Source organism: Oncorhynchus mykiss, chromosome 15 (genome assembly GCF_013265735.2).
Source record: "Oncorhynchus mykiss isolate Arlee chromosome 15, USDA_OmykA_1.1, whole genome shotgun sequence".
Classification (NCBI taxonomy): domain Eukaryota; kingdom Metazoa; phylum Chordata; class Actinopteri; order Salmoniformes; family Salmonidae; genus Oncorhynchus; species Oncorhynchus mykiss.
This window is the reverse complement of record NC_048579.1, coordinates 73,676,420-73,695,789: the sequence shown is the minus strand read 5'-3', so window position 1 is coordinate 73,695,789 and position 19,370 is coordinate 73,676,420. Positions and strand designations below refer to the sequence as shown.

The 19,370-nt window shown below is 43.0% G+C and overlaps 1 protein-coding gene and 1 long non-coding RNA gene across 6 annotated transcripts in view; both read right to left on the bottom strand.

Annotated features, from left to right (window-relative positions):
- The window catches only part of LOC118936425 (LIM domain only protein 3), a 126,261-nt gene extending 107,555 nt beyond the window's left edge, over positions 1 to 18,706 (bottom strand). Inside the window, exons 1-2 of one of the 5 annotated variants that reach the window (XM_036945340.1) lie at positions 18,134 to 18,706; positions 5,605 to 5,818 (exon numbers count right to left, since the gene is read on the bottom strand). In XM_036945340.1, the coding sequence (XP_036801235.1) occupies positions 5,605 to 5,818; positions 18,134 to 18,155 (236 nt within the window). In that variant the 5' untranslated portion in view covers positions 18,156 to 18,706. Of the gene's footprint in view, positions 1 to 5,604; positions 5,819 to 6,469; positions 6,546 to 12,415; positions 12,892 to 14,036; positions 14,421 to 16,745; positions 16,771 to 18,133 lie in introns of those variants that run through there. The other 4 variants (XM_036945341.1, XM_036945342.1, XM_036945338.1 and 1 more) reach the window with 4 other exon arrangements.
- On the bottom strand, positions 495 to 951 carry LOC118938850. Its single transcript, XR_005036230.1, has 2 exons — positions 834 to 951; positions 495 to 753 (listed from the first exon to the last, which is right to left on the bottom strand). It is a non-coding gene; the product is annotated as an uncharacterized LOC118938850 (long non-coding RNA).
- Positions 18,707 to 19,370: the final 664 nt, after the last annotated feature.

Here is a 19,370-nt window from a genome sequence, read left to right as displayed (position 1 = left end):
CTACGGGTATTTAAAGGATCTGTTGTGACGTTCTGTATCTCTACGGGTCTGTATCTCTATGGGTCTGTATCTCTATGGGTCTGTATCTCTATGGGTCTGTATCTCTACGGGTATTTAAAGGATCTGTTGTGACGTTCTGTATCTCTATGGGTCTGTATCTCTATGGGTCTGTATCTCTACGGGTCTGTATCTCTATGGGTCTGTATCTCTATGGGTCTGTATCTCTATGGGTCTGTATCTCTATGGGTCTGTATCTCTACGGGTATTTAAATGATCTGTTCTGACGGTCTGTATCTCTATGGGTCTGTATCTCTATGGGTCTGTATCTCTACGGGTCTGTATCTCTACGGGTCTGTATCTCTATGGGTCTGTATCTCTATGGGTCTGTATCTCTATGGGTCTGTATCTCTATGGGTCTGTATCTCTATGGGTCTGTATCTCTACGGGTATTTAAATGATCTGTTGTGACGGTCTGTATCTCTATGGGTCTGTATCTCTACGGGTCTGTATCTCTATGGGTCTGTATCTCTATGGGTCTGTATCTCTACGGGTATTTAAAGGATCTGTTGTGACGGTCTGTATCTCTATGGGTAAACAGGTAAACAACGTGTTTCCGAGGCTGAAAACAGCACCAGATATGTGTCCTAATGCCATCCCAGGACATACAGTACACCTGCTAAAAGGTTTCTCTCTGCTCTGTGTTTCACAGCACCAGATACGTGTCCTAATGCCATCCCAGGACATACAGTACACCTGCTAAAAGGTTTCTCTCTGCTCTGTGTTTCACAGCACCAGATACGTGTCCTAATGCCATCCCAGGACATACAGTACACCTGCTAAAGCGTTTCTCTCTGCTCTGTGTTTCACAGAGTCCTGTGCAGAGCGGACTTAAGGAAAGACCTAGTTAAGGGGCCTTACTTCCTGGAAGACAATCTGTGTCATAGCCCCTTCAGGCAGGACTTCACGGGAGTGACTCCCCAAAGCCCGTTTTGTGTTCCGCAGCTTTAAAAGACAAGCCCCTCCCCCCCTCTCTCTCTCATCCCCGATGCAGGAATGAAATGGACTGTGTCGCTCTGCTTTGCTTTCAATGCAAACGGCGCCGAGCTAGCTCTGCTTATGAACCTGTCGCACCTCTGAGATAGCCTGATGAGCTCACTAAACATACATGTTACATACATGTTGACCTGAGACAAACCCCATGTTACATACATGATGTCCTGAGACAAACCCCATGTTACATACATGATGTCCTGGGACATTGAGGTCCTTTATCTACTTCCCCAGAGCCAGATGAACTAGTGGACACCATTTTTATGTCTCTGTGTCCAGTATGAAGGAAGTAACGCTAGTTCACAATAGCACTAGTGCTCGTTAGCAACTTCCCTTTAAACTGCACATAGAGACATAGAAATAGTGTCCACGAGTTCATCTGACTCCGGGGGTGTAGATAAAGGACCTCAATGCCAAAATCCCCAAAGTATCCTTTTCAAGAGATACAGATCTATAGATTCACCTCTATTTAAACTAGGAGCTACAGGGCTAATGTTTCACCTCTATTTAAACTAGGAGCTACAGGGCTAATGTTTCACCTGTCTTTAACCTAGGAGCTACAGGGCTATGTTTCACCTGTCTTTAAACTAGGAGCTACAGGGCTAATGTTTCACCTCTATTTAAACTAGGAGCTACAGGGCTAATGTTTCACCTCTATTTAAACTAGGAGCTACAGGGCTAATGTTTCACCTGTCTTTAACCTAGGAGCTACAGGTCTATGTTTCACCTGTCTTTAAACTAGGAGCTACAGATCTATAGTTTCACCTGTCTTTAACCTAGGAGCTACAGATCTATAGTTTCACCTGTCTTTAACCTAGGAGATACAGATCTATAGTTTCACCTGTCTTTAAACTAGGAGCTACAGATCTATAGTTTCACCTCTCTTTAACCTAGGAGCTACAGGGCTAATGTTTCACCTGTCTTTAAACTAGGAGCTACAGATCTATAGTTTCACCTCTATTTAAACTAGGAGCTACAGATCTATAGTTTCACCTCTATTTAAACTAGGAGCTACAGGGCTAATGTTTCACCTGTCTTTAACCTAGGAGCTACATGGCTAATGTTTCACCTGTCTTTAACCTAGGAGCTACAGGGCTAATGTTTCACCTGTCTTTAAACTAGGAGCTACAGATCTATAGTTTCACCTCTATTTAAACTAGGAGCTACAGATCTATAGTTTCACCTGTCTTTAACCTAGGAGCTACAGGGCTAATATTTCACCTGTCTTTAAACTAGGAGCTACAGATCTATAGTTTCACCTCTATTTAAACTAGGAGCTACAGATCTATAGTTTCACCTCTATTTAAACTAGGAGCTACAGATCTATAGTTTCACCTGTCTTTAACCTAGGAGCTACAGGGCTATGTTTCACCTGTCTTTAACCTAGGAGCTACAGATCTATAGTTTCACCTCTATTTAAACTAGGAGCTACAGGGCTAATGTTTCACCTGTCTTTAACCTAGGAGATACAGATCTATAGTTTCACCTCTATTTAACCTAGGAGCTACAGGGCTAATGTTTCACCTGTCTTTAACCTAGGAGCTACAGATCTATAGTTTCACCTGTCTTTAACCTAGGAGCTACAGGGCTATAGTTTCACCTGTCTTTAACCTAGGAGCTACAGATCTATAGTTTCACCTGTCTTTAACCTAGGAGCTACAGATCTATAGTTTCACCTGTCTTTAACCTAGGAGATACAGATCTATAGTTTCACCTGTCTTTAACCTAGGAGCTACAGGGCTATAGTTTCACCTGTCTTTAACCTAGGAGCTACAGATGTATAGTTTCACCTGTCTTTAAACTAGGAGCTAGAGATCTATAGTTTCACCTGTCTTTAACCTAGGAGCTACAGGGCTATAGTTTCACCTGTCTTTAACCTAGGAGCTACAGATCTATAGTTTCACCTGTCTTTAACCTAGGAGCTACAGGGCTAATGTTTCACCTGTCTTTAACCTAGGAGCTACAGATCTATAGTTTCACCTGTCTTTAAACTTGGAGCTACAGCGCTATAGTTTCACCTGTCTTTAACCTAGGAGATACAGGGCTATAGTTTCACCTGTCTTTAACCTAGGAGCTACAGGGCTATAGTTTCACCTGTCTTTAACCTAGGAGCTACAGATCTATAGTTTCACCTGTCTTTAACCTAGGAGCTACAGATCTATAGTTTCACCTGTCTTTAACCTAGGAGCTACAGATCTATAGTTTCACCTGTCTTTAACCTAGGAGCTACAGATCTATAGTTTCACCTGTCTTTAAACTAGGAGCTACAGATCTATAGTTTCACCTCTATTTAAACTAGGAGCTACAGGGCTAATGTTTCACCTGTCTTTAACCTAGGAGCTACAGGGCTAATGTTTCACCTCTATTTAAACTAGGAGCTACAGGGCTAATGTTTCACCTCTATTTAAACTAGGAGCTACAGGGCTAATGTTTCACCTCTATTTAAACTAGGAGCTACAGGGCTAATGTTTCACCTGTCTTTAACCTAGGAGCTACAGATCTATAGTTTCACCTCTATTTAAACTAGGAGCTACAGGGCTGATGTTTCAGATGTCTTTAATTAAGGATCCGTCACTTTTTTTCCCATTTTCGCCTAAAATGACATACCCAAATCTAACTGCCTGTAGCTCAGGACATGAAGCAAGGATATGCATATTCTTGGAAAGGAAACACTTTGAAGTTAGTGGACATGTGAAAGGAATGTAGGAGAATAAAACACAATAGATCTGGTGAAAGATAATACAAAGAAAAAAAAAAAACGTTGTTTTGTATTTTTTTGTACCATCATCTTTGAAATACAAGAGAAAGGCCATAATGTATTATTCCAGCCCAGGTGCTATTTAGATCTTGGCCACTAGATGGCAGCAGTGTATGTGCAAAGTTTTAGACTGATATAAAGAACCATTGCAGTTCTGTTCAAAATGTTGTATCAAGACTGCCCAAATGTGCCTAATTTGTTCATTAATAACTTTTCATGTTCAACATTGTGCAATCTCCTCAAACAATAGCATGGTATTATTTCACAGTAATAGCTACTGTAAATTGAACAGTGCATTTAGATGAAAAATAATTTACGTTTTCTGCCAATATCAGACATGTCTATGTCCTGGGAAATGTTCTTGTTACTTACAACCTCATGCTAATCGCATTAGCCTATGTTAGCTCAACCGTCCCGTGGCCGGGACACCGATCCCAAAGAAGTGTTAAACTAGGAGCTACAGAGCTATAATTTCAGCTCTCTTTAAACCACAGACTAGTCACAAAGCAAAAGTCCTTACACAGAGACTACAGTACCGGAGCTACTGTTAACCTTCACACACACACACACACACACACACACACACACACACACACACACACACACACGCACACACACACACACACACACACACACACACACACACACACCTCTGTCTCTATTTAACAGTTTTAAAGGGGAGCAGCTGGCTGTAGCACAGCAGGTAGGCCTCTAGCATACAGCTGGGTTGGAGCTGGGGTCCCTTCAGGGAGACGGGAATACAGGGTGGTCCTCAACTGAACAACGTCCCCTCCTCGTTTCAACACCTCCATTGAAGCCGTGAGGAAGTCATTGAAGGCAGATTTAAACGTTGGGAGGATTATAAAGAACCGCTTTTCTGGCCTCAACATATAGCAACCCCCTAACCCCAATTACAACTCTAACTTAACACCCCCTAACCCCAATTACAACTCTAACTTAACACCCCCTAACCCCTCTAACATCTATAACACAACAAGGAAACAGGTACTGTAAAAGGATTCATCTAAAGGTAGCTAACCAGGTCTCTACTTCACTGTGATTAATCTAAAGGTAGCTAATCAGGTCTCTACTTCACTGTGATTAATCTAAAGGTAGCTAATCAGGTCTCTACCTCACTGTGATTAATCTAAAGGTAGCTAATCAGGTCTCTACTTCACTGTGATTAATCTAAAGGTAGCTAATCAGGTCTCTACTTCACTGGGATGAATCTAATGGTAACTAACCAGGTCTCTACTTCACTGTGATTAATCTAAAGGTAGCTAATCAGGTCTCTACTTCACTGTGATTAATCTAAAAGTAGCTAATCAGGTCTCTACTTCACTGTGATTAATCTTAAGGTAGCTAACCAGGTCTCTACTTCACTGTGATTAATCTAAAGGTAGCTAACCAGGTCTCTACCTCACTGGGATGAATCTAATGGTAACTAACCAGGTCTCTACTTCACTGGGATGAATCTAATGGTAACTAACCAGGTCTCTACTTCACTGTGATTCATCTAAAAGTAGCTAACTAGGTCTCTACTTCACTGTGATTAATCTAAGGGTAGCTAACCAGGTCTCTACTTCACTGTGATTCATCTAAGGGTAGCTAATCAGGTCTCTACTTCAATGGGATACGTATAAGGGTAGCTAACCAGGTCTCTACTTCGTTGTGCCAAAGATGCTAAAACAACAAATGTGAAGTTAGCCGAGTGGAATTGTGGAATTGGTGGTGGTGTGTGGATAGAACGCACCGTTTCCAGGACAGCAGTGTGGTAATCAGAAGTATTGTCTTACCGTAGGTAATCTCTCCGACAGAGGATGAGGTTGGCTTTGGTATAGAGCGTGGAGCCCACCTCTCCCAGCCTGCAGTCACAGCAGGCACACTTGAGACAGTCCTCGTGCCAGTATTTATCCAGGGCCTTGAGCAGATATCGGTCCTTAATCTTCCGGTTGCAGCCGGCACAGCCCTTTGGCTTGGTGTCCGGCTGGACGGAGAGCATTTGTATACCTGGGAGGATAAGAGGAGAAAGATGTCAGAGCGACGAAGAACAATGAACAATGAACACTTTGAACAGTGTCTCTGTCGCATGCTGGAAGGTGGCCACTTGAATGCCCGGAGGGGTGGAGGAGAAGAGCACATTAGACCAGTGAAAACCAACAGGGATAATGCTATGCTAACTCTAGGTTCTCAGATAATGCTATGCTAACTCTTAGTTCTCAGATAATGCTATGCTAACTCTTAGTTCTCAGATAATGCTATGCTAACTCTTAGTTCTCAGATAATGCTATGCTAACAATTAGTTCTCAGATAATGCTATGCTAACAATTCGTTCTCAGATCAGATAATGCTATGCTAACTCTTAGTTCTCAGATAATGCTATGCTAACTCTTAGTTCTCAGATAATTCTCAGATAATGCTATGCTAACTCTTAGTTCTCGGATAATGCTATGCTAACTCTTAGTTCTCAGATGATGCTACGCTAACTGTTAGTGCTCAGGTAATGCTATGCTAACTCTTAGTTCTCAGATAATGCTAACTTGATAGTGGTCAAGAGAAACAGCTCCACTGATAAACATTGGGGGACATTCTGAGCAAATATATAGAGAAAAACACCCTGTAGACTTCCATTCTTAACACAACACACACAAAGATACATACATGAAGCCATGGATCTAAAAGTCATTCCTACAAATCTCCTCTCTCTCTCTCTCTCTCTCCCTCTCTCTCTCTCTCTAGTGGGACAGGGAGTGGTCTAAGTAGTGCAGGTTTCTGGGTATTGTTAGGGGTCTACACGGGGGCGTGAAGCGGCTTTGTTGAGGTTGCGAGGGGGGCCCATACTAGCCCTCAATTAGTATTCTAGCTCCAACCTGAGGAGGGGAGCCCACCCCCGCTTCCCTTTGTTACCCCCTATTTACCAGACACACACATGCTCGCATGCACACACACACACACACACACACACACGCTGTCTGGCATGCACAAACACACGCTCGCATGCACACACACACACACACACACACGTTCGCAGGCAAAGAGTGAAGGACTGTTTAAATGTATGTGTTATTCCCGTAAAAAGTGAAGGACTGTGTTATTCCCATAAAGAGTGAAGGACTGTGTTATTCCCATAAAGAGTGAAGGACTGTGTTATTCCCGTAAAGAGTGAAGGACTGTGTTATTCCCGTAAAGAGTGAAGGACTGTGTTATTCCCGTAAAGAGTGAAGGACTGTGTTACTCCCGTAAAGAGTGAAGGACTGTTTAAATGTATGTGTTATTCCCGTAAAGAGTGAAGGACTGTGTTATTCCCATAAAGAGTGAAGGACTGTGTTATTCCCGTAAAGAGTGAAGGACTGTGTTATTCCCATAAAGAGTGAAGGACTGTGTTATTCCCATAAAGAGTGAAGGACTGTGTTATTCCCGTAAAGAGTGAAGGACTGTTTAAATGTCTGTGTTATTCCTGTAAAGAGTGAAGGACTGTTTAAATGTCTGTGTTATTCCTGTAAAGAGTGAAGCACTGTGTTATTCCCGTAAAGAGTGAAGGACTGTTTAAATGTCTGTGTTATTCCTGTAAAGAGTGAAGCACTGTGTTATTCCCGTAAAGAGTGAAGGACTGTGTTATTCCCGTAAAGAGTGAAGGACTGTGTTATTCCTGTAAAGAGTGAAGGACTGTTTAAATGTATGTGTCATTCCCGTAAAGAGTGAAGGACTGTGTTATTCCCGTAAAGAGTGAAGGACTGTGTTATTCCCGTAAAGAGTGAAGGACTGTGTTATTCCCGTAAAGAGTGAAGGACTGTGTTATTCCCGTAAAGAGTGAAGGACTGTGTTATTCCTGTAAAGAGTGAAGGACTGTTTAAATGTATGTGTCATTCCCGTAAAGAGTGAAGGACTGTGTTATTCCTGTAAAGAGTGAAGGACTGTGTTATTCCCATAAAGAGTGAAGGACTGTGTTATTCCCGTAAAGAGTGAAGGACTGTGTTATTCCCGTAAAGAGTGAAGGACTGTGTTATTCCCGTAAAGAGTGAAGGACTGTGTTATTCCCGTAAAGAGTGAAGGACTGTGTTATTCCCGTAAAGAGTGAAGGACTGTGTTATTCCCGTAAAGAGTGAAGGACTGTGTTATTCCCGTAAAGAGTGAAGGACTGTTTAAATGTATGTGTCATTCCCGTAAAGAGTGAAGGACTGTGTTATTCCCGTAAAGAGTGAAGGACTGTGTTATTCCCGTAAAGAGTGAAGGACTGTTTAAATGTATGTGTTATTCCCGTAAAGGGTGAAGGACTGTTTAAATGTATGTGTTATTCCCGTAAAGGGTGAAGGACTGTTTAAATGTATGTGTTATTCCGTAAAGAGTGAAGGACTGTGTTATTCCCGTAAAGAGTGAAGGACTGTGTTATTCCCGTAAAGAGTGAAGGACTGTGTTATTCCCGTAAAGAGTGAAGGACTGTGTTATTCCCGTAAAGAGTGAAGGACTGAGTTATTCCCGTAAAGAGTGAAGAACTGTGTTATTCCCGTAAAGAGTGAAGGACTGTGTTATTCCCGTAAAGAGTGAAGGACTGTGTTATTCCGTGAAGGTTTGTTGTTTGCAAACTATTATTTGTTTTTGTGTTTTGTGGCTGTGATGTCACAATACGCTGTTCCCTTAAAACTGTACGAGGAAATGGCTTCCTAGTTTCCTTGTTGACAAACGGATTATTACATAGTAACAAGTGATACAATGTAACAAGTGATACAATGTAACAAGTGATACAATGTAACAAGTGATACAACCCAGCATCTGCAAATACAACACTCTATTGAAAACGGATTATTACATAGTAACAAGTGATACAATGTAACAAGTGATACAATGTAACAAGTGATACAATGTAACAAGTGATACAATGTAACAAGTGATACAATGTGACAAGTGATACAATGTAACAAGTGATACAATGTGACAAGTGATACAATGTAACAAGTGATACAATGTAACAAGTGATACAATGTAACAAGTGATACAATGTGACAAGTGATACAATGTAACAAGTGATACAATGTAACAAGTGATACAATGTAACAAGTGATACAATGTGACAAGTGATACAATGTAACAAGTGATACAATGTAACAAGTGATACAATGTGACAAGTGATACAATGTAACAAGTGATACAATGTAACAAGTGATACAATGTAACAAGTGATACAATGTAACAAGTGATACAATGTGACAAGTGATACAATGTAACAAGTGATACAATGTAACAAGTGATACAATGTGACAAGTGATACAATGTAACAAGTGATACAATGTAACAAGTGATACAATGTAACAAGTGATACAATGTGACAAGTGATACAATGTAACAAGTGATACAATGTAACAAGTGATACAATGTAACAAGTGATACAATGTGACAAGTGATACAATGTAACAAGTGATACAATGTAACAAGTGATACAATGTGACAAGTGATACAATGTAACAAGTGATACAATGTAACAAGTGATACAATGTTACAAGTGATACAATGTAACAAGTGATACAATGTAACAAGTGATACAATGTAACAAGTGATACAATGTGACAAGTGATACAATGTAACAAGTGATACAATGTGACAAGTGATACAATGTAACAAGTGATACAATGTGACAAGTGATACAATGTAACAAGTGATACAATGTAACAAGTGATACAATGTAACAAGTGATACAATGTGACAAGTGATACAATGTAACAAGTGATACAATGTAACAAGTGATACAATGTTACAAGTGATACAATGTAACAAGTGATACAATGTTACAAGTGATACAATGTTACAAGTGATACAATGCCATAACCCAGCATCTGCAAATACAACACTCTATTGAAAACAGACAATAAATCTAAACTACTTCATCTACTGTGAAATGATCCCCTACGTAGAAAGTCTATGACAATGTTCTTTCTGATTGTGTGAACACTGTTCACTACAACGCTAACACAACCATGGCAATGGTGCGTCAAAAACCCTATCGTTCCGTTATCAAGACCTTCCACCGGGGGCCTCAGTCAGGGTCCTTCTAACCAGGCCAGTCAGTACATTACTCACATAACACAATTTATTTATTTATTTTATCTTTATTTAACTAAGAACAAATTCTTATTTTCAATGACAGCCTAGGAACCCCTTGTTCAGGGGCAGAACGACAGATTTGTACCTTGTCAGCTCGGGGGTTTGAACTTGCAACCATTCCGGTTACTAGTCCAACTCTCTAACCACTAGGCTACCTGCCTCTAACCACTAGGCTACCTGCCTCTAACCACTAGACTACCTGCCTCTAACCACTAGGCTACCTGCCTCTAACCACTAGGCCCCCACAATAGTGACTAGAGCTTTTCCTGAAAGCTCTCATTCAGATCCTGTTCAAATGAATGTTGTTGTTTTTTATCAGAGGGGGAGAAAACGCCATCAAACGGGTTCCGCCGTAATGAGAGAAGCCCCCCCCCCCCGTTTTCTGTCTGTTGTGTGTTGAACTGTTGATCCGCTAATTGGCCTGATTGAGTTGTGTGAGGGCTCTGCTCCCGTTGTTTAATACCACTCATCCGCACACGGCCCCGTCTCATCCCCGTCTCAGCCCCGTCTCATGCCCGTCTCATCTCCGTCTCAGCCCCGTCTCATCCCTGTCTCATCCCTGTCTCATCCCCGTCTCATCCTCGTTAGCACAACAAAGTCACCGCTCCTCATAACCAATCAAACAACCCAAAGAAGTAAGAGTTTTGACTCCCCAGGTCTCCTCTCCTCATAGGTGTAGAGAAGTAAGAGGTTTGACTCCCTGGTCTCCTCTCCTCATAGGTTTAGAGAAGTAAGAGGTTTGACTCCCTGGTCTCACCTCCTCATAGGTTTAGAGAAGTAAGAGTTTTGACTCCCCAGTCTCCCCTCATAGGTTTAGAGAAGTAAGAGTTTTGACTCCCCAGTCTCCCCTCCTCATAGGTTTAGAGAAGTAAGAGTTTTGACTCCCTGGTCTCACCTCCTCATAGGTTTAGAGAAGTAAGAGGTTTGACTCCCTGGTCTCCCCTCCCCTCCTCATAGGTTTAGAGAAGTAAGAGTTTTGACTCCCAGGTCTCCTCTCCTCATAGGTTTAGAGAAGTAAGAGTTTTGACTCCCTGGTCTCACCTCCTCATAGGTTTAGAGAAGTAAGAGGTTTGACTCCCTGGCCTCCTCTCCTCATAGGTTTAGAGAAGTAAGAGTTTTGACTCCCTGGCCTCCTCTCCTCATAGGTTTAGAGAAGTAAGAGGTTTGACTCCCTGGTCTCCTCTCCTCATAGGTTTAGAGAAGTAAGAGGTTTGACTCCCTTGTTCTCCTCTCCTCATAGGTTTAGAGAAGTAAGAGGTTTGACTCCCTAGTCTCCTCTCCTCATAGGTTTAGGACCCCGTTGGAATTGATTCCCCACATGATGACTCTCTCAAAGCAACAGAAGCGCTGTTAAAATGCCGTTGGGAAAGCTGCATGTTTTTGGGGGGCCACGTCGATTTTCCAACAACTGCCAAAGGGGAAGCGTCGAACAGAATATCAATTTTCCATAAACGGAAGGAAATTACAGCTGCTTTCTGGGACCTAAATGTATTTGTTTATTTCTATAGACAACCCACTTTTAACACACACTTTTTAATTTTTTTATTTTCAGTTGTTTCCACGTCATTTCTAAAAAAAATAAAACGACCGTTGAACCGACGTGGAATAGACGGTGAATTAACGTCTGTGCCCAGTGGGTGTAGGCTCAATCATTCGGCTGCTGTAGCATTGCCTCCTCTGCCTCTTGTCCTTGTAGGACAGAGAGACTAATGGCACATTCCCAATCACATAGACTACGGTAACCTATTCCTGTGTGTCACAGTATACCCCCCCCCCCCCCCAAAAAAAAATAACAACAACAACAACAATAACCGGAGGTAAAATGTTATCTGCTGCCTGACACGCCGAGGCGACGAGAGACAGAGAGAGAGAGAGAGAGAGAGAGAGAGAGAGAGAGAGAGAGAGAGAGAGAGAGAGAGAGCAAACAGCAAAGAGCCAATTTGATCCCCCCCCCTTTTTTCAACCGCATCACTGCTGCGCGACACCGAGATGCAGTGACATTTTCACCCGGTTATCGGTTTAATTACGGTTGTCATGGCAGCAGAGTGCTCGGTAAAAGGCTGCTAAAGGAGAAATCCTTTTTTTGTTGTTGTTGATGCAGCTCACAACACGACGACAGAATAAATAAAAAACACACACAGAGAACAGGAAGAGAAGAGAGAGAGAGAGATGGGATGGTAAATTCGTAGCCTTTCAAAACGATGTGTTACATTGTAAATTTATTTTTTGTTAATGTTTTTTTTCTTCTTCTCCTATCAATCTCTATTGCCTGATTAGATTAGATAGACTAAACAGTGAACAGGCAATTTTGCTGCAGCGCGGATAGATAAGACTCCGCATGCAGGACGACTACACGATAATAATCAGATAGACTGAAACATTGTTGAACTTCTCGGCTCCGCGCATCACATAGAAACAACAATGAATAACGGCACAGAGCCACGCATTTACAAAACACAACCCAAACCTGGACGCAGAACAATATAACGCAAAGAAACCTCTGTCTCTTACCGAAACTTTTCTCCCCTTTCTGCATTTGTTGACCCTCGTCGGGAGCCCGAACCACCATGCAACAAGAGATCCGTCCGAACCCAGAATCCTAAATTCACCCGATGGATGGATTATCTCTCTATGGCCAAGTGAGCAATCAGCCAGCTGTATGCACGCACGTTCCGTTTTCTCACCGAGGGTGGCTATCTTTTGTTATGTGTAACAATCCCACCTCGTCCGCGCGCACAAACACAGAATGGGGAAAAAAAAGGAGCGAGAGAGAGAGAGAGAGAGAATCACGGGTCCGCTATCACCCAGCGCCACACGGTGATGTAAAACCGCGTTTGTCACAACAGTGCTCGACTATGAAATGAAATCGTCCAGGCAGCACACAGCACACAGTCGCAGGGTGCTTGGCGAGTGACAGGCAGCGAACAAAATGACAGCAGATGACAAAGGCATATGCTTCCCCCCTTCGCGGCGCCCTAATCTCCTAACATAAACCCATCGTGCTCTGCGTTCGTACTGCCAGTCTATACCCCAGGGATCATCAACTACATTCAGCCACAGGACGATGTTGTCTTGCGCGGATGATCAGGGAGCCGAATATAATTACAAATCATTTGTAGACTGTAAATTGACCGCAAGAAAACCCAAAACAGATTAAAGCATTTGTCAAAATAAAATAAAAAATCAAACCTTACAATTGTATAGATCAGATATCTCTCGCTCTCTCTATTTTACATGGGAAGACTTTGGAACAGATTTACTAAATTAAAATTACTTGGAGCTAATTTCCTGGTGGCTTTTTTTTGTGTGTCATTTATGTCCAACAATTGTTTAGAAAAATTTTATGAGAGGGGGAAATAAAAATCACTACCAGGGCCAAATTCGGCCCGCAGGCCGCCAGTTGTGGATCTCTGCTAAACTACTTTTTTTTCTCAGCGGGATGTAGTTTTTCAGTGCACATACAGAACCCTACTAGTAATGAGAGTCTGAGGCTATTTCAGACCAGCATGACGAAGAGAATCCAGTGGCATCTGTCCGACATATTTCATAAAGATTCATCAAATCAAATAAATCCCAAATGCCTTTTTCTTTTTTCACGTTGTTTACATTTCAGAACAATCGGTCCATATTACAACGGTCCTTCCATATGTCGAGCTAAAATAAAAAAAATCTAGATTATTTCATTACCTTTTTTAAAAAGGTAGACCACAATGGCCATCACCTCATTGGAAAGACACACCTGAAAAAGGGTGCCACGTCCCGAAAGAACACATCTGAAATCCACAACATGGCTTTATAGTGAGGAAACGTTACAAAAAAAAACAAAGATCATCAAGAAACAAACAAGATGATAACAGGTCATTACCGGATAGAGGCAGATCGTCATTTAATTAGACTAGAACAATATCAATCAGCTGATGTCACAAAGTGCTGTACAGAAACCCCCCAGCCTAAAAACCCCAAACAGAAAGCAATGCAGATGTAGAATCACGGTTAAAATATAACTAAGAACAATGAGGAATCAGTAACTCACTTTCATCCGGGTGCGTCATCGACGGATTTATATAGAATGAAAAAAAGTGAATAGAATCCAAATCTAATATGTTATTAAAATACTTCCTCCTCAACTCACCTTTCTAAAAGCCCGAGTTACGCAGAACAGACGGCTAACTTCAGATCAGGCACCCCCGCCCTTCAACACTCCAGCTGTATATATATATATATATATCCTCTCGTTTGCGTAAAGTTCACCAAACTGACATGGCGACGCGACGGACTAGAGATTGGAGTGATGTTCAGCAGTCTTGAAATAATCAGGTCCTCATGGATCATCAGATCACGAACGAACCGAGAAGAGGCCGTTGGGTACAGACAACAACAAACAAACAAAAAGACTACAGGTGTTTTGTTCACTGTATATCCGCTGCCGAGCGCCGAGCAGAGCTGCGTCGGTAGTCGAGGCTATATCACATCCTCTCTGGCTGAGGGTCACTTCCCGCGCATCAGTGAGTGAGACTGAGAGAGGAGAAACAGTGAAGCGGTGCTTTATTATCTACAAAGCCCCAATCCCTCACCACCACCAGAGACAATCACACCACGACAACGATAAGGTCATTCATTCACTTATTACCGACACCTCGCAGAGTAACGGGGGGGGACGCATGCGTGTGGGCGCGTGCTCCCCTCCCTCACTTTCCTCTCAAACATTATTTTAAAGCAGAGTAAAGGGAGGGGGGGACGCAGTTTTCAGCTTTTTTTTCTCCCCCACACAGCGGAGTCATGTTTTTACTGTATCTCTGTGATGTGTGATTATCTGTACAGTGAAACAATGACAGAAAACAGTCCACGCAGCCAACACTCCTTCAGAGATTATCACGCGTAGGAAATCACAGTATGAAATGAAATTGGTGTATCAGCTCCCGCTCTCTTCTGGACACTGAATGTGATTTATATCACAGCTAATGGAGTTGGAGGTTTAAACAGTATTTATGAACAAGCTATTTGTTAGTATTTATCATTATGCGTTATTGAAATCACCTCAGTTGGTTCCACGCGTCCGTCTACGGTGAGGGGTGACGCGAGGTGAAGCCCGAGCAGAGCGATCACTATCCCATTTTTACAAACCGTGTGAATCAATCTCTGTCCATGTCAAGACATCCATACTAATTATATGGTATGTCCAATGCAATATGGCAGGTAGCCTAGTGGGTATTTTGGGCCAGTAACAGAGAGGGTGCTAGATTAGATCCCCCGAGCTGACAAGGTAAAAATCTGTCGTTCTGCCCCTGAACAAGGCAGTTAACCCACTGTTCCTAGGCCGTCATTATAAATAATAATTTGTTCTTAATTAATTGACTTGCCTAGTTAAATAAAGGATCAAATAAATAGTGTGATATAGCAGATAGCCAGTGCACAAGAACAATAGAGCTAAATTAACATCTAGAGAGACTAATCTAATTAGTAGGGTTAAGTTAATGTCTAACATACTAGATTATTCCCCTTTTCTTCCTGCTATAATAAAGAACGTTACGCACAGCCTCCAGACGAGGATTGATTGAAAAGTGGAAGTTCAAGTTCCCTTTAATAGAAATGACAGTTATAAGAGGGGAAATTGTCATATCAGAGGCCACACCACATAGAAACTGAAAACACAGAGAGAGAGAGAGAGAGAGGTGAAGAAATAGAGATAAAGACAGAGAAAGAGGAGAGAGACAGATGGATGAAGAGAGAGAGAACAAGATCGAGAGAGAGAGGTAGAGGGAGCCTGAAAGAGAGATAGAGGGAGAGAGATAGAGAGATAGAGGGAGAGAGAAAGAGAGATAGAGGGAGAGAGAAAGAGAGATAGAGGGAGAGAGATAGAGGGAGAGAGAAAGATAGAGGGAGAGAGATAGAGAGAGAGAGAAAGAGAGATAGAGGGAGAGAGAAAGAAAGTGGTAGAGAGATACACAGAGAAAGAAAGTGGTAGAGAGAGACACAGAGAAAGAGAGTGGTAGAGAGAGACACAGAGAAAGAAAGTGGTAGAGAGAGACACAGAGAAAGAGAGTGGTAGAGCGAGACACAGAGAAAGAAAGTGGTAGAGAGAGACACAGAGAAAGAAAGTGGTAGAGAGAGACACAGAGAAAGAGAGAAAGAGAGAGAGACAGAGAAAGAGAGAGGGAGATAGACACACAGAGAAAGAGAGTGGTATAGAGAGACACAGAGAAAGAGAGAGGGAGAGACACAGAGAAAGAGAGAGGTAGAGCGAGAGAGACACAGAGAAAGAGAGAGGGAGAGGTAGGGAGAGACACACAGAGAAAGAGAGAGGGGGAGGTAGGGAGAGACAGAGAAAGAGAGAGGGGGAGGTAGGGAGAGACACACAGAGAAAGAGAGAGAGAGAGACACAGAGAAAGAGAGATGGAGATAGACACACAGAGAAAGAGAGTGGTATAGAGAGACACAGAGAAAGAGAGAGGGAGAGACAGAGAAAGAGAGAGGTAAAAACACAGAGAAAGAGAGAGGTAGGGAGAGACACACAGAGACAGAGAAAGAGAGAGACACACAGAGACAGAGAAATAGAGTGGAAGAGAGAGACACACAGAGGTAGAGGTAAAGAAGTCAACATGCAGGGGCACGCCAGTCATGCTCAGTCTACAGTATACTTCCCAAATGGCACCCTAATTCCCTATTGGTGCACACTACCAGTGACCAGGGCCTGGGCCCTCATGGTCGAAAGGGGACAGGAGGCTGTTTGGGACGCAGCCTAAATGGCTGGTCGGTAATGAGACGGTCATAAAAAGCTCCTCGGTAGTTAAAGTGATGGGGATGCATTAAAACTGACAGGGTATTACCTGCCTATAATTACCTTTTGTCATGGATTGAATTATTTCAAAGCGGTCCTATCTTCATAATCAGCCAATTTAAAGCGGGGAGTCGTTTTAGTCCATCCGTGTAAGAGGGTCGAAGGAAAAATATGAAGAGAGAGAGAGAGAGAGAAGGAAAAATATGAAGAGAAGAAAAAAGAGAGAGAGAGAGGTGATAGATGGAGAGTGAGTGAGAGAGAAGAAATATTGAGAGAGATGGAGAGAGAAAGAGAGAGAAAGAGAGAGAGAGAGAGAGAGAGAGAGAGATGAAGAGAGAGAGGTGGAGAGTGAGAGAGAGAAATATTGAGAGAGATGGAGAGAGAGAGAGATGAAGAGAGAGAGAAAGAGAGAGAGGTGGAGAGTGAGAGAGAGAAATATTGAGAGAGATGGAGAGAGAGAGAGATGAAGAGAGAGAGGTGGAGAGTGAGAGAGAGAAATATTGAGAGAGATGGAGAGAGAGAGATGAAGAGAGAGAGAAAGAGAGAGAGGTGGAGAGTGAGTGAGAGAGAGAAATATTGAGAGAGATGGAGAGAGAGAGAGAGAGAAAGAGAGAGAGAGAGAGAGAGATGAAGAGAGAGAGGTGGAGAGTGAGAGAGAGAAATATTGAGAGAGATGGAGAGAGAGAGAGATGAAGAGAGAGAGAAAGAGAGAGAGGTGGAGAGTGAGTGAGAGAGAGAAATATTGAGAGAGATGGAGAGAGAAAGAGAGAGACAGAGAGAGATGAAGACAGAACACAACCACCTATTGCTCTCATTGTAGCCTTTACACCTCCCCCACATTCCCTCCTTCATCCACGTCTTTACAAAACGGACATCATCGACTCGAATAACAGCGTGTTATTTCCTAGCCTCCACAAACCCATCTCTCTCTCTCTCACTCTATCGCTCTCTCTTTCTCACACACACACACACACACACACACACACACACACACACACACACACACACACACACACACACACACACACACACACACACACACACACACACACACACACACACCCTCCAGTGGTGAAATATAACGGCGGCAGCAGAGAGGCACGAAAGCCCACCCGTCCAACCGGGAAGCGTTACAGCAGCCTGGGATACAGATGCTCTTTCTACCGGGACTGAATGAGGAGCACGATTACCGCGCTACGGAGGGGAAATCTTTTCACCGGCAGGATTAAAGTAAAACGATATTTTTTCCCCCGTTGCTCTTACCATCAGCTTAACTGTCCTGTTAATATCCTACAAACCCATTGATTTCCAGCGACGGCATTAACTTAAGCCTTATTTCCAACCATCTCCACCTGCTATATAAATCTCGGACATGCAGCAGTGACTACTGCCCCCCCCCCCATCCCTCCCCAATCCAACAGCATCACCACACAACAACATAAATCACCTACCTTCTTTCAGAGGGATGCTCATGCGTAAAAAAAAATGTTACCAGTCGAAGGTTGGCAGTTTAATCTCTTGCCTGTTTTCTGTTGAGTGTTACATTGAAAACAAAACGTGTCCACTATTTGTATAGTCCTTTATACTTAGCCTGTTCTGTTAAAAAGGCTGAGTGCGTGAGTAAGAAGTAGCGCAAAAAAAAAACCCACTGTAGCCTTACGAGGGAAAAAGTTGTCCTTGATGCTGCGAGTTGTTGGCACAATTGTAGCCAATAGCCGCCCCTCTTTTCACAGCGGCTTGGATGAAAAAGCACCACCTGTCTCAACTCAACTCCCTTGCGCTCTCTCTCCCCCTCTCTCTGTCGTCCTCCCTGGTCGCTCTCTTTCTCTGTCGTCCTCCCTGGTCTCTCTCTCTGTCGTCCTCCCTGGTCTCACTCTCTCTGTCTCCACGGTTCTTCTCTTCTCTCTTTGTTTTATCTCGCAATGTCTGTTTCTTCTATTCCCTCTCTTTTCCTTTCCTTCCTTCCCTGATAGTTTCCTCCCTCTCTCTTCCTTCCCTGATAGTTTCCTCCCTCTCTCTTCCTTCCCTGATAGTTTCTTCCCTCTCTCTTCCTTTCCTTCCTTCCCTGATAGTTTCTTCCCTCTCTCTTCCTTCCCTGATAGTTTCCTCCCTCTCTCTTCCTTTCCTTCCTTCCCTGATAGTTTCCTCCCTCTCTCTTCCTTTCCTGGTAGTTTCTTCCCTCTCTCTTCCTTTCCTTCCTTTCCTGGTATTCTTCCCTCTCTCTTCCTTTCCTTCCTTCCCTGATAGTTTCCTCCCTCTCTCTCTCTTCCTTCCCTTCCTTCCCTGATAGTTTCTTCCCTCTCTCTTCCTTTCCTTCCTTCCCTGATAGTTTCCTCCCTCCCTCTTCCTTTCCTTCCTTCCCTGATAGTTTCCTCCCTCTCTCTCTCTTCCTTCCCTTCCTTCCCTGGTAGTTTCTTCCCTCTCTCTCTTCCTTTCCTTCCTTCCCTGATAGTTTCCTCCCTCCCTCTTCCTTTCCTTCCTTCCCCGATAGTTTCCTCCCTCTCTCTTCCTTTCCTGGTAGTTTCTTCCCTCTCTCTTCCTTTCCTTCCTTTCCTGGTATTCTTCCCTCTCTCTTCCTTTCCTTCCTTCCCTGATAGTTTCCTCCCTCTCTCTCTTCCTTCCCTTCCTTCCCTGATAGTTTCTTCCCTCTCTCTTCCTTTCCTTCCTTCCCTGATAGTTTCCTCCCTC